The sequence below is a fragment of the Primulina huaijiensis genome, chromosome 10 (assembly GCF_012295235.1).
Source record: "Primulina huaijiensis isolate GDHJ02 chromosome 10, ASM1229523v2, whole genome shotgun sequence".
NCBI lineage: Eukaryota > Viridiplantae > Streptophyta > Magnoliopsida > Lamiales > Gesneriaceae > Primulina > Primulina huaijiensis.
The window spans coordinates 16,312,797-16,328,161 of record NC_133315.1 but is presented as its reverse complement, the minus strand read 5'-3'; the positions used below and the strand labels follow the sequence as shown (position 1 = coordinate 16,328,161).

The window sequence follows — 15,365 nt, the reverse complement described above, 5'->3', positions numbered from 1 at the left end:
GGGCGATGCCATAAAACGGTTCTATCCCACTGTGAAGGGCCATATGTTGGAATTCCACCCATTTTCAGGGAATTCTCACAGTGTCAAAACATAACGTATCAAAATTTCATAAAAACGAATAGACGGGAGACGGAGCTCGACCGAATTTTTTTAACATCAAGAACCGAAATTTCATAAGCATCAAAACCGAAATTTAAAATTTTAAAACAAGCCCACTTACAGTGTTTTGGATTAAATAAAAACGTGGAGTGCACGCGCTAGACTTGGATCACTTCGTGTTCTTGATCGGGCAGCACTTCGGCTTGAATTCTTGGACAACTTTGGGACGATTTTTGCGCAGTATTTCGGCTAGGGAGAGTTGCTGAATTCTCGAAATTTTCAGCAAAGGGAATTCGAAAATTTTGTGTAGGGAGTGCTAGGCTTTGATGTCGTATTTATAGGGGAGGGGAGAGAGCTAAACTTGGTATTCAAATCTTGCCCAATTAGGCCTCAAATCCCACGTTTTTTGTTGCTCCAAATCTCATCCCTTAGCTGCTGATTTTTGCTACTACATTGGTGATATTCATTCCTTAACCCATGGGCCCTCACTTGGTTCGAAAATATATAGGTTGATAGGTCCACGATTTGTGCCCAAAGTTTGATAGATTATTTTCAATTTGCCTTGTATATTTCCTTGTATCCATGACTCACAATATCTAGGCAATTAATCTAGGGAGAATTTCGAAATTTACTTGCAAATTCTTATGCCCTAATTCCTCTAAATTGTAAGGTATTTCAAATCTAGTAAATCCCCTTGCATATCTTGAAAATATACACGTTCATGAGTAGGGATATTAAATATTGTATTTCCAAGTATCACAAAATAATCCCTTGCATAATAAAGATTTGTATTTCACAAGTGAAAGAAAAAAATCCCACCTAAAATATGTACACCCAAAATTAATAACTCGTAAAATTTAAAGTTGCCTAGTTGGGTTTTCACACAGTGTGGGTAATGTTAAGACCCGAGCCGTCACCGATCATAACGTCGTCAGACCCTACATAAGGAGTGCGAATTGAAAGATTATTCAAATCTGTGGTGACATGGTGCGACGCCCCACTATCAAGTAGCCATGTGGGGGTGTCGGTGGTCTCGAGAGATGCAAAATGTGCACGTGGTTGCCATGGAGAAGCATGACGTGGAGCAGGTGGTTGTGGTGACAATGGAGCAGAAGGAGATTGAGTGTTGACAAGTCGATAAATGTAGCAACGTTTGGCAGTGTGTCCTTGAGCACCACGTCCTTGGCAATATCCAAGATATGGACGTGGTGAATGACGGTCGTTACGCGAAGCATTTGACTGTTGTCCTTGATTATGAAGAGCGGGTGTGGAAGGACGCCAAGGTCGATTGTTGCATTGATTGGCAGGGTTTATGGTATATTTTCATAATTTTTGCAATAGTCACAACCTTAATTAGTTTTGTTGCAATTCTTTGCAAAGCAATAAACCTGAAAATGTGCAATGGAAACTAGATTCTAGACAGGAAATTGATTTTGGATTACTTGATAGTCCATCTTGATCTCAGTTGGGCTGGAGTGTGAGCTTTACTTATTTGCAAGTGATGTCTCGAGTGCTTCTAATTGCACAGATGAGAAACTGATTGATCTGTTGCCTTTGAGGAGATGGAACACATAATAGATTTCAGAAGAAAGGCACATAAAGATGTTGTTTTTCTCTTTCCAGATGACTTGTAGCTGGTAGGAAAAACATGTATTCCGTTCCCTGTTTCTTTCCTTTGATTCTGATCAGATCTTGTGGATTGTCTTGTTTATCATTACTAGATTCCAAAGGTTGCTGTTGTTGCCTTCTGATCCTGCAATTGATCTGTTACATCAAATATCTATTTCATTGTTTTCGTTCGTCGGCAGTGGCATTTTTTCTCACACAACAAACATAGATTCCTTTTACAGCTCTAGCACAACTCAATACTGGCGCTGGCGCCACAAACTATAGGAGCAACGAGCATGCACCCACGTGCTATGGCGCTATCAAAAGAGTCAGAGAAGAAAATCCGTTATTTATGCAGCAGAAGCTTCATATATCTTCGACCAAGAACTATAGTCCTAATGAAGTCCAGCAAGAACAAGGAGTAAGGGGATAAAATAAAGCAGGTATGGCGCAAGGAACTGCTCTAGCTCAGGAAGGCACAGGTGAAAGTGAAGTAGACGACATGGTATCAAGCACAAATCATTCGGGAACTTCTAAACTAAACGATCAACCGATATGCAGATCATGCAAGAACAGAGAAGTCTCGTTCTTGTTGTTGCCTTGCAGACATCTGTGTCTGTGTACGAATTGTGAAGGATTAATCGACATTTGCCCCATTTGCAGGCAGTGAAGACTGCAAGTGTTCATGCGTACATTTAATTCGAAACGTTACCGAGAACTTGCACTCGCAATTCCATGGCGTTAATGAGAACAGATTTACAACTTCTTTCAGTGTTTAACCTATAAATTAAGGCAAAAACTTGTGTGAGACGGTCTCACAGGTCGTATTTTGTGAGACAGATCTCTTATTTGGGTCATCCATGAAAAATATTACTTTTTATGCTAAGAGTATTATTTTTTATTGTGAATATCGGTATGGTTGACCCGTCTCACATACAAAAATTCGTGAGACCATCTCACAAGAGATCTACTCATAAATTAATTTAGCGCATTAATTCATCATTTAATCTATTATACATTTTAATGATGAACTTAGTAAATTAAAGTTACCGATATTGCGATTAGTTGAGATGGATTGTCGATTAACCAAATGGGAAAAAAGAGCAAATATTATGTCAAAGTCGTTGCACAAATAGTGAAGAAAATGTAAGCCCATGTTTCTGATGATGGATGCAAGCAGTGACTGAATGAATCAGTGAAAGAACCGATCACAAAAAAGAGCAGAAGAAATGCACAAAATATAACGTCTCAGATTCGACGAATGTTCTTACTGTATCAAGACAATTCTTTCCAACGTGCTTATGTCTTCACTCACGCGCACCATAAAAAACTTATCAGGGGGTCGCTCATATCAGAATTGTCCCAAGTCAAACATACTTATTTTTTAAGTTATTATGTGACGAGCTCCTGAAAAGAAGTTACAACTTCTTGATATGAGTAGTGTTTATCAAATCTTTTAAGCACTATTCAACTGCATAGATTCATACGTGAACAGTTTTGGAAGCCCTCTCCTTCCGGTGTAAGATCAGTTCATTCATGTTCGCTTCGCCTAGAACCTGCCAGGCTGTTCATTGTCCGTGCAACTTCATGTAAGGGTGTCAATTCGGGTGGATTGGGTCGGGTTGAGCAATAGTACTATTCAAAAATTGCTCAATCCGAACCCAAGCCAACCCGAAAATATTCAATCCGAACCCGAAATCGAATCAACCCGATTAACCCGATTTCCATTTTTTTTAAAGAAAATTAAATAAAATTCAAAAAAAAAATAATGTTTTAATTTAAACACATAATAACAAAATCTCCCTCATATATATGATTTAAATTTGAAAGTCTAATCGTAGAAAAATAAAATATATATACTAAATCAAATAAACAATTGTTTAAAAAATAAAAAATGTTCAAAATAAATATTAACTTATGAAAATTTATGATATAAATATACAATAAATATTTTTTCACACATACAATATATAAAAATATAGGTAATATTTATTAATTATATTTTTTTAAAAAAAATTAAAAATTTCGGGTAAACTCGAGTTGATCCAAACCCAACCCAACCTAACCCGATCATTTTTTTTCCGGATTGAATCGTGTCGAGTTGGTGGGTCGTGTCTGATTTTGACACGTCCTCGTGACATCTCCGCTCACCCTCCGCTCTCCTCGACCCGGGCCTCACAGAAAAAAGAGAACAACTATCATGACACTCGATCAACGTGAATATGCAATTTCAATTTCAATATACAAATTTCTAGTTTTTTAGTTCTTGTTTACTATTTCTAATTCTATTTTCCAACCATATGTTTATTGTGTTCTTTCTGATTTCATATTTCAACTTTTATATATTGTAAAAATTCCGGTTCAATTGTAAAGTAATATAATCTGATATTAATGTCATCCAAATATGATAATATCGTTATAACTGACGATCAAATCGAGAATCCGGAGTTTGGATTAAATGTTAGATACTATCAAAGTATATCCGTTGCAGTAAATATATATTACAAATAAATCATTCGGGAAAATCCCGCCGATGGAAGATGCCGCTTTAGTTTTTGGCGCTCATTCGAAGTGCCTAAATTTCCATTGTTTTTTCAAAATTCCGACGCAAAAGCCCTACAAAAAGCCACGGAAATTAAAATTTTCTTACGGAACAGGTTTTGCTCCTCTCATCTCTTTGCCAGCCTACATCTTTTCCTGTTTTTCTATTTTTTTTCCATCGTCTAACGCTGCTCAGGAACAAGATTTTGTTCCCATTGTTTTGACGAAAAATTGGTGCATTTTGGATTCAATTGTATGATTGGAGACCATTTTAGTCGTGGAGTTGAATCAGTATAGCAAACTATAGAAGGAGGTCTGCGGCGCGGTAAGATTTTGGGCATTTAATGTTTATTGATTTTGTTTTAATTCTTTTTGGGTTTAATGATTTCAGCTTTTGATTTGAAAAAAATCCATTGAAGATCTCAATTTATCACGTTTTGAATGATTCTGCGTTACCTTGATACCTGAAGCTTGCATTTTTTTGGAGTGTGATGGTTGAACGAGGGCTCTACTTTACCAAATCTATTTTTTTAACTGTCGGGCATGCTCCAATAACGCCATCAATCTCCTCTATCTATCTATGTATTTGTTATTTTTTTCTTTCCTTTTTTCTTTTAATCACTGCTGCTGTGTCAAATCTTCTATAGAAGAACAAAAGATTCATCATTCATGGCATATAAACCGATGTGCGAAATCCATGGGAAGCATGGTTTACTGGAAAGGTCATGGAGAGAATTGAACAGTTTCAGTGTGGAGACTACCATTCCAGTTACCGTCGGGGCGCGAATTTAAAAAATCAGAAATTTGGTAAACTCTCTGAAAAGATGTATAAATTTATAGTTATTAAAAATTAATACGTATATCAATATATTATGTCTTCCAAATTACATAATACGTGAAACTCTATCATATATCATCTCAAAATATTAAAACTAGAAACTTCATTTTTACCCATGTTCTACAGATAAGAACATTCAATGTTTTGGCATGTTTACTTACTTTATTTACTCGAAAATATCAAACTCAATAAACTAAAAATTTAGGGAACTACAGTATGGTAAGTCTTGTGCAGATTCAATCCAAATCAAGAAAACAAGTGAGAGGATTATTCGAGGTGTTTCTCATCACCGTTTTTTGTTTTTCTTGGTCCTAAAAAGTTTACAAACATCTGTAAAAATCTTGCAACATGAGTCTACAAGAATCTATAAAAATCTATAACAACTCCGTTGGGATTTCTGTGGTTAATTTAGTGAGTTACCATAGTTATTGGGTTTTAAACGCGTATCAGATTTTTTACGCTGTCAGAATTGCTTTAGTGAACTAATGCTGTATCATTTTGTTAATCAAGATTCATGAACAGTTACCAAAGTTGAGGTTGTCAAATTCAGCATAATTATGCAGTAAAGTCTGATGAACTCGCCAAAATTTGGTAGATTCTAGATACAAGTGTGAGGATATATATTCCTAAATTTTGCATTTTTACAAGGTTTAGTGGGATGTATCATGACAAGCTTAAATTTTATGAACCACAGAACCGGTATAAAGGATAGAAGATATAGTTGAAGTACATTTTATTTGTGGTTATTTTCTCTGGGAATACAATAATTGGTTTACACACAGTGATGAGGTATTCCTGTGCACCTTCATCATGACCAGCGAAAGCAACTTTTTGTTTTTCTTTTATCTTGTTCAAATAGTTTGTTTAGGTGTTTGATATGTAAACCGATATTTTGTTGCATTGTTATTGGGACGCTTTAAGTGAACAATTTGAACATATCAAATTCTTAGAATCCTGAGTTGCAGCATTGGGCTTTTGATAAATATGTTTAGTGTTGTATTTGTGTAGCAATGGCCAAGCAGAATCAAAAAGGAAGGCACGAGAATCAGTCTGATGCTAGCAAACAAATTCAACGCCCCAAAAATCCAATCTAGTAGAAAGTCGTCTTCAAGTAAGCTCATAACCTTAAGAATTAAATCTTTACACAAAATTGTTTATTTTAGCATGAATGCAAGTAGTTGATTGGTTTTTAGCTTTTTTATTCCCATAAATGTTATTCATATTTCCAATTTACGGACCAGCTATATTTTTACCAGTCAAGAGATGTCTCATTTATCTGTTGTACCTCAAGTAGCCTTAGATTTAAGCATTAATAAGAAAGCAATATCGATTTGTTTATTGCATTTATTTCATTCAAACCCATTTGATGCTTTCAATTTTCAAATCTAGATTGATTCTGATTTCAACTTTCTATTCTGTTCATTTACAGCTAAGTCGTTGAATTATTTCATGAATTATACATTTTTTTATTACTTGTACCTAATTTTTTTTGTAATTGATCTTGATGTTGTTCACATAAAAAGAACACTAACAAAGTCTTTTCTTCAGATACAGTAAAAGTGGCAACCGAGCAAAAACAAAGAAAGAGGCTTGCCTCACAAGCCAATGAGGATTCTGTTGTTTTGCGTAAAATGCCAAAGCGATCTGCTGCTTGTTCAGATTTCAAGGAGAAATCACTTATCATAGCAGAAAAAGACTCCATTATTGAAACAAAAAAAGATATTAGTGCGGAAGATGAGTTTTTGGCAGTCCGTCTTACTGCTGGACAAGAAAATGGCCGGCCATGTAGGCGGCTCACGGATTTCATCTTTCATAATTCAGATGGGGTACCCCAGCCATTTGAAATGTCAGAAGTTGATGATATTTTTATCTCTGGTCTCATTTTACCGCTTGATGAAGTCGTTGATAAAGAAAAAGCAAAGGGAATAAGATGTGATGGCTTTGGGCGCATTGAAGAATGGTGTATATCTGGTTATGAAGATGGGTCGCCAGTGATATGGATCTCCACAAAGATAGCTGATTATGATTGTCTTAAACCGTCTGGAAACTTCAAGAAGTTCTATGACCATTTCTATGCCAAGGCTATTGCCTGTGTTGAGGTTTACAAGAAATTGTCAAAATCTTCGGGAGGTGATCCCAATGTAAGCCTTGATGAATTGCTTGCTGGGGTTGTGCGTGCAATGAGTGGGATGAAATGCTTCCGTGGTGGTCTATCTGTAAGGGATTTCATTGTTTCGCAGGGAGACTTCATCTACAACCAACTTATAGGTTTGGATCAGTCATCAGAAAGGATTGATCATCTATTTGTTGAGCTCCCTGTCCTGTCTGCCTTAAAGGATGAATGTAGCAAGTTAGTTGATCTTGTCCAAGCTCAGCCTGGCTCATTGCCTGGGAGTCTTAGGATTGGTCCAAAATATGGAGATGGAAACAACAAAAGCTTATCTACTATATCTTGCCCATCAGAAGAAATTGAAGATTCCAAAATGGCCAGGTTATACCAGGATCAAGAGGTCTGGTGCTCAATGAAGCAGAAGAAAAGCAAGGGTTCTACCTCCCTATCTAGCCAATACTACATTAAGATCAATGAGGATGAAATTGCCCATGACTATCCTTTACCTGCCTATTATAAGGCATGTGGTGAAGAAACCGATGAATATATAATTTTTGATAGTGGTGCTGGTGTATATGATATAGATGACTTACCAAAAAACAGGCTCCACAACTGGGCTTTGTACAATTCAGATGCTAGACTGGTTCCATTAGAGCTCCTACCAATGAAACCATGCTCTGAAATTGATGTGACCATATTTGGCTCAGGAGTAATGACTGTTGATGATGGATCTGGTTACAATTTGGATGGCGAATGCGCTTATTCTTCTAGTGGTTCCGGGGATTCTGAAATAGGAGGGATACCGATTTTCTTGAGCGAGATTAAGGACTGGGTAATCGAGTTTGGATCTGCGATGGTCTCTATTTTTATACGGACTGATATGTCCTGGTATGATCTCTCTCTCCCCCACCCCTCGCCGTCCAACCATCCATAACTCTTGTGAATGTACCATTGTGACTGCAAAAACACTGGCATGCATCTGTTAACTTTACATCATAATACTTGAACTGAAAGACTAAGCACTTTTGTTTTCTTTGGCTTTTGGTTAGAGTGCTCTGAAAATTTTCAGTGTAGTGCTAGATTTTTAATGGTTGATATGACTTGAAATAATTCTCCAAGGTATTAGTACTGTAAATAAATTAATAAAACCTGCAGTGGATGCATTTTAGAGAAAGCATCGGCTATACTGTTGTTTTTTTCGTGGCAAATTTTAAGATCATGCTAAGTTCAAGAAATGTTCTGATTCCTTGTTGTCCAACAAGTTGTGTGTATTTCCTAGTTTAATTCAAATTTGAAACTCGTGACTCGTGAGGCTTCTTCACTCATAACTGTCATCTTCCTTCAACTCTTCAGGTACAGGCTTGGAAAGCCCTCAAAACAATATGCTGCTTGGTACGAGCGGGTCTTGAAGACAGTTAGGGTTGCAATTAGCATCCTTGCTATGCTAAAAGATGAGATTAGGCTGGCAAGGCTTCCTTTTAATGATGTTATGAAGAGAGTTTCAGATTTCCCCAAAGGTCATCTTGCCTTTATATCATCTAATAAGGAATTGGTGGAAAGATATGTGGTTGTGCATGGTCAGATTATTCTGCAGCACTTTTTAGAATTTCCTGACAAGGATATAAAGAAGTGCTCATTTGTTATTGGCCTCATCAAAAAGATGGAAGAGAGACACCATCGGAAATGGCTAGTCAGCAAGAAGAAGGTTGTGTTTAGGAATGGACAAAACTTAAATCCCAGATCTGCAATTGAGCCTGCCATGTCCAAAAGAAAGCCTATGCAGGCAACAACAACCAGGCTAATCAATAGACTCTGGGGTGCTTATTATTCAAATCACTTACCAGAGGAATCAAATGAAGGAATCCTCAGTGAAGTAAAAGAGGATGATGAGATTGAAGAGCAAGAGGAAAATGAAGAGGATGATGCTCCTGAGGAGAAATTGGCAGTTACAGACAAGAGTGAGATACATGGTTCACCACGACGGCAAACCAAGTCTTGTTTGGGTAGCAAGGTTGTAAAGTGGGATGGGAAATCAGTGGGCAAATTACCATCTGGTGAGGCTTTATATAAAAGGGCCACAGTCCATGGATATGAAATTGAAGTTGGTGGGACTGTCCAAGTTGATGAACTGGGCAATGATCTGGCCATCTGTTTGGTCGAGTACATGTTTGAAAAAATTGATGGAGATAAAATGTTTCATGGGAGATTGATGCAACAAGGCTGTGAAACTGTCCTTGGAAACACAGCAAATGAAAGGGAGCTATTTTTGACGGATGACTGTATAAACTTTCAACTAGAAGAAGTCAAACAGAGCTTACATGTGAACATCGGATCAATGCCATGGGGTTATCAGCATAGAAAAGCAAATGCCAACACTGAAAAAATGAATAAGGCGCGAGCAGAAGAAAGGAAGAAGATGGGGTTGCCAATTGAATATTACTGCAAAAGTTTGTATTCACCCAAGAGGGGTGCCTTCTTTGCTCTTCCCTATAAATCGATGGGGCTGGGGTCTGGCTCCTGTCAAGCATGCAAATCAAAGGAAGCTGCCATTGATAATGAGAAGTTTATCCTGCATGATTCTGTGAATGACTTTATGTACCGAGGAAATAAATACTCAGTTCTTGATTATGTCTATGTGAGTCCTAGTTACTTTTCAGCAGAAATGGAAAGTGAGAGTTTCAAGAGTGGAAGAAATGTTGGATTAAAGGCCTATGTTGTTTGCCAGCTGCTTGAAATTTGCAATCTTAAAAAGTCTGGGCGGCATGATGCCAATTCAGTTCAGGTCAAAGTTAGAAGGTTTTACAGACCAGAGGACATATCGGTGGCGAAGGCTTACTCTTCAGATATTCGAGAGGTAATAGCTTGCATACCACATTGAAAACCAACATATTTTATGCTAAAATCATTCTTAATTGCTTAAATCGTTTATCATAATTATACTGGAATTAAGATTCACATCCCTAATGTGTAAGTTTATCTATATTGATTTTTTTTAATCTTATAATGTTTTTTTAAATCATTTTTTTCTGGAGCGTTTCTCAGCTCTTCTACAGTGAGGAAATGCTTACCGTACCGGTTGATATGATTGAAGGTAAATGTGAGATCAGGAAAAGGAAAGACATTCAACTTCAAGATGTCCCTTGCACCTTTGACCATGCTTTCTTTTGTGAATATCTGTATGATCCCTCCAACGGATCAATCAAGCAAGTAAATATTTTGCTCCTTTTCCAGTTACATTTCTTCAAAATTGTTGGATGCAATAAAGTTAAGCAATGTATGCCACCTCCTTATCTACGCTTTTTAATAAATGTTCCAATCCTGGTCACGTGCAGTTGCCATCTCATATTAAAATAAGATATTCATTTGGGACGCCAAGTGACGATACATACAGAAAGAAAGGAAAATCCAAGGAAGGAGAGGATGACTTAGAAGTTGGTATACTAAAAGAAGAATCTCAGGGGAACCACTTGATTTCATTAGATATATTTGCTGGCTGTGGTGGCTTGTCTGAGGGATTGCAACAATCAGGCACAACTTTCACTTGCTTTTTATTTTTTGAATGTTTTCAAGTTTAGAGTTCTTTGCATGTAGAAGCCTGTCATTTGGGTTCTGACGCATCTGATTTTTCAGGTGTCTCGTTTACTAAATGGGCTATTGAGTATGATGAAGCTGCTGGAGATGCATTTAAACTGAATCATCCCGAGGCTTCAGTGTTTGTCAACAATTGTAATGTAATTTTGAGGTATTTCTTTTAGAAGATTAGTTTTGCTCTCTCACACATACACACATATACAGATGCACGTGCACAAATTTATCTCAGACATGCCATCAACAGAACACATGATATTTACTGAAACCGTTTTATATGCAGGGCTGTGATGCAGAAATGTGGTGATGCAGACGACTGCATTTCAACCCCTGAGGCCACTGAATTGGCTTCATCATTGAACCAGAAGGATTTTGATAATCTCCCACTGCCAGGGCAAGTTGATTTTATTAATGGAGGACCTCCTTGCCAGGTTGGTTAAACAATCTACTCTTTTCATTGTTGTCTAAACAACCCACTCTCAGAATTTTCAAACTAAATGAATTAACCATGTTGCTAAAAGTGAACATAATTTCTACTGTAGGGTTTTTCAAGAATGAATAGATTCAATCACAGTACCTGGAGTAAAGTTCAATGTGAAATGATTTTAGCCTTTTTATCTTTCGCTGACTACTATCGACCAAAGTTTTTCCTTTTGGAGAATGTGCGGAATTTTGTGACTTTCAACCAAGGACAGACATTCCGCTTAACTTTAGCTTCCCTTCTTGAGATGGGATATCAGGTACCTGCTGATGCTTTTATCAGGAGTATGAGGTTCTTGATTGATCATATCTGCTGAAGTATTTGTGTGTATTTGTTGCTTATGGTCATGGATAGGTGAGATTTGGTATCCTTGAAGCTGGTGCGTTCGGAGTACCTCAGTCGAGGAAGAGAGCCTTCATATGGGCAGCCTCTCCTGAAGAGATGCTTCCTGAGTGGCCAGAGCCAATGCATGTCTTTGCAGCACCAGAATTGAAAATCTCATTGTCAGGAAATTTGTGTTACTCTGCTGTTAGGAGTACTGCAAGAGGAGCCCCGCTTCGTTCTCTTACTGTCAGAGATACAATTGGAGATCTCCCGCAAGTGGGCAATGGTGCATCTAACACAGGCATTGAGGTACTGATGTTGGGAACCATCCAGAACAGAAAAGGCTGTTTGATGTAATAGTATTGGTCGGATATTCCATAGATCATATATAACAACTAGAGCTCAATTAACTAATTAGATTTTCTCACGCCTGAAATGCAGTATCAAAGTGGTCCTATATCATGGTTCCAGAAGAAAATTCGTGGAAACATGGAGGTATTAAATGATCACATCGCGAAAGAGATGAATGAGCTCAACCTAATTAGGTGTCAAAGGATTCCCAGGCGTCCTGGTGCAGATTGGCGTGATCTTCCAGATGAAAAGGTAACATTATAACTAAGTGGGGTTGGATTGGATTTTAAATCTCCTACTTTCTGTTCAAGTATTTTATCTGGTAGTTTTACTTGTCTTTCATTGCCTTACAGGTCAAATTATCCACTGGCCAAGTTGTTGATCTGATACCTTGGTGCTTACCAAATACAGCCAAGAGGCACAATCAGTGGAAGGGTCTTTTTGGAAGGTTGGATTGGGAGGGAAACTTTCCAACTTCCATAACAGACCCTCAGCCAATGGGTAAAGTGGGAATGTGTTTTCATCCTGAGCAAGATAGGATTGTCACTGTTCGTGAATGCTCGCGTTCTCAGGTTAGTGGTTTTTGCCACTTTATTTGATGTTGGCTCAATCTCATTTATAGAAATGAATGCACCAAATTTATATATGAAAAGACCATCTGTATCAGATAAATCAGTATTTATTCTATATTATATTACGGCTTATCTGTTGATCCTATTATACTTGGGGAGACCTAAGGCTTGAGAGTTGAGGGCTTAAACTAGCAAATGGATCTAAATGTATCATGCATATTTCGATATGCTAATTATTGCCTGCTCCTTTAAAAGTCAAAACACTTCCTGGTAGAACATGTGATATTTTATTTTCTAGATAATGATGAATATGGATAGTGTTTCCTAAAACCAGATTGAACTTGTTTATGTAGGGTTTTCCCGACAAGTATAAATTTTCTGGCGCTGTTCTTCACAAGCACAGGCAGATTGGGAATGCTGTTCCACCTCCTCTAGCTTATGCACTGGGAAGAAAACTCAAGGAAGCTATTGAGAGAAAGTCTTTGTAGCTAAACTTGGTGTTCATGAGGTCAACTTTTTTCAACTGCCAAATAATCGGACGAGGAATTACTTGTTGAACCGTGGTTATGTCAGCCACCCCCCCTCCACCCCAACACCCCTCCCCACCCCAATTCAATTTACATCAATTTTGTATTCATGCTGTCAAGATTGAAGGAATTGCGTTGGTTAGCTCAAACTCTGTGTGAGTTTGACACCATTATTTTGGGATTTTTCAGTCCCCTCCTTTGACATTACTCGAGAGGCTGTTGTTGGGGAACTACTGTATTCTAATTGAGAATCGGATGCAAGTGAATTTATGAGCAACATAATCATAATTTAGCTGGAATTATTGTGTTTGTAACCTCTAAAAAAACATGATTTTTCACTTTTCTTTCACAATTTTGCAGAAACTTGTCGGTAAAGTGTGACTTTGAGACATGACCAGCGGCTCACGTTCAGATATTATTAATTTGTACAAGGTAAATCGAATGAGACACATTTACTATAATACTCATTTCAAGATATTATACTAGAATATTTAAATTTACAAGCTCATAAAGTAAAGGGATACTTTTGTACTATCCTATCCTATATAATAAGGCGATCATGATATAATATTTAAAATATCAATATCCATCTCAAATTACAGAAGTATCTTATTCCAATTTTCGTTTAATAAAAATAAGAATAAAAATGAATTTCAATATTTTTTTTAGAGAATACTGATCTCTATTTATCATACACAATCCCTCCAAAATTTTAAAATTACAAATATATATATTAATTCTTATCTGTACTTTTTAAAATTTGAATAATCGTATAAATATTTATTATAAAAAAATTATAAATTCAAAATTTATCATTTTAAAATAATCGTTGTAATAACTTCTAAAATTCTTGCAAAAATCATTTCTAAATTTTATTCAATAGGTCGTGTAGTTGAGAAGAAATTGAATTTCAACTTGAAAATGGTTCAGTTTGATCTGTCGACTTGAGGATATTCATGTTATCGGGACGAAAATAGGTGTTAATCCAAGTATTCATGTTTCATAAATATATTTATCCAGAATTATATACAAGACACTTTTCACCATTTCTACTCCGCGGTCATCACAATGTTTTACAAAATATTGCTTCGGCTTGAATTTTTTTGATGAAAATTTGCTTATATGAAACACGCGCGGCATACATGCAAGCTTCCGGGTTATCACTGGTCGAGATCTGCAACTTATTGGTAATTCTCAAGACATTCAAAAGTAATTTTAGCTCATAGAAACTGGAGTTTCCCAGACTTTCGACATGTTTGATAGTCTCACCATTCCAATATCACACGAAACAACTCATCCATTTCACAAGTTTTACCACTCTACTCTGCTCTCCCTTCAGCCAAAAGTTACCTTTACCTCAACCATGTATAAATTTACTAGAACCAAAAAAAAAAGTTAACATAGCATCATCAGTTGTCATAGGGAACTTATATATACCACATTGTCACCTCAGACAGAAAAGAACCGGTCTCTCTGTGTACATTTGAACCTCCTCAAGAGTTTTTCCAGTAAATGTAGCATACATTTTGTCAATTTTCTGCGTAAATAAGGCAAACTTAGAATAACACTTAGTCCATTAAACCCCAACAGGAACTACAAATAATAGGAAAAGATTAAACTTTACATTCAACTATTCTCAACTAATCAAACCATATAATCAAGTAATGAAAAGCAATAAAGAACATTCACAAATATAAGAGAAGATTTTAGCCATCAATATTAGCGAATGATAGCTCAAGAGTAAAATTCCACGAAATAATGTACCCTGAAACATTTCATGTTATCCCATATGCTCATCCTGAGATTCAGACAATCGTTAATTAACTTGATTTTAATAAGAAATTTCGTCGAACAATTTGAGCATGTGGTTAACTAATGGCCAGAACTTTCCAAAATGTTACACCATGACACAAAATACAGCTTCTATGGAACCCTCAAACTTAATTAAATAGTAAGCGATTGTTGTCTTATTACAGTCCATTACTGGATTTCAGCCTTCCGGTACCAGAATTGGTTCCACATTTTCCCACAAAAATATATACTTAAGAAACTATAATCATAATTCAGAAGCACTTTAAGATTATCGATTAGGTGCGCATAATATGAATTTAATCAATATGAAGGAAATAAAAGATTCAAATAATCAAGAGAGGAAGTCTATCTTGACATAGGATGGAACTCTAAAGGCAGAAGACGAACATAATAAGTAATAATAAAGTCATTCATTCAATCTCCAAAACCACACCCTAAAACAAAAAAAATACCAGTATCAAACATCAAAGTCATGTGCACAGTGGGGAAAGGTTTCCAAGCAGAAAGGAGGTCA

General features: G+C 36.7%; 1 protein-coding gene across 1 annotated transcript; it reads left to right on the top strand.

Annotated features, from left to right (window-relative positions):
* Positions 1 to 4,255: 4,255 nt before the first annotated feature.
* On the top strand, positions 4,256 to 13,390 carry LOC140986959 (DNA (cytosine-5)-methyltransferase 1B-like). Its single transcript, XM_073455381.1, has 13 exons — positions 4,256 to 4,573; positions 6,095 to 6,197; positions 6,635 to 8,084; positions 8,550 to 10,050; positions 10,239 to 10,403; positions 10,529 to 10,724; positions 10,827 to 10,938; positions 11,068 to 11,215; positions 11,327 to 11,524; positions 11,620 to 11,898; positions 12,031 to 12,192; positions 12,294 to 12,512; positions 12,866 to 13,390. Exons 2-13 carry the CDS (start codon positions 6,140 to 6,142, stop codon positions 12,998 to 13,000), a joined length of 4,623 nt encoding a protein of 1,540 aa, XP_073311482.1. The 5' UTR covers positions 4,256 to 4,573; positions 6,095 to 6,139; the 3' UTR covers positions 13,001 to 13,390.
* The last annotated feature ends 1,975 nt before the right edge of the window (positions 13,391 to 15,365 follow it).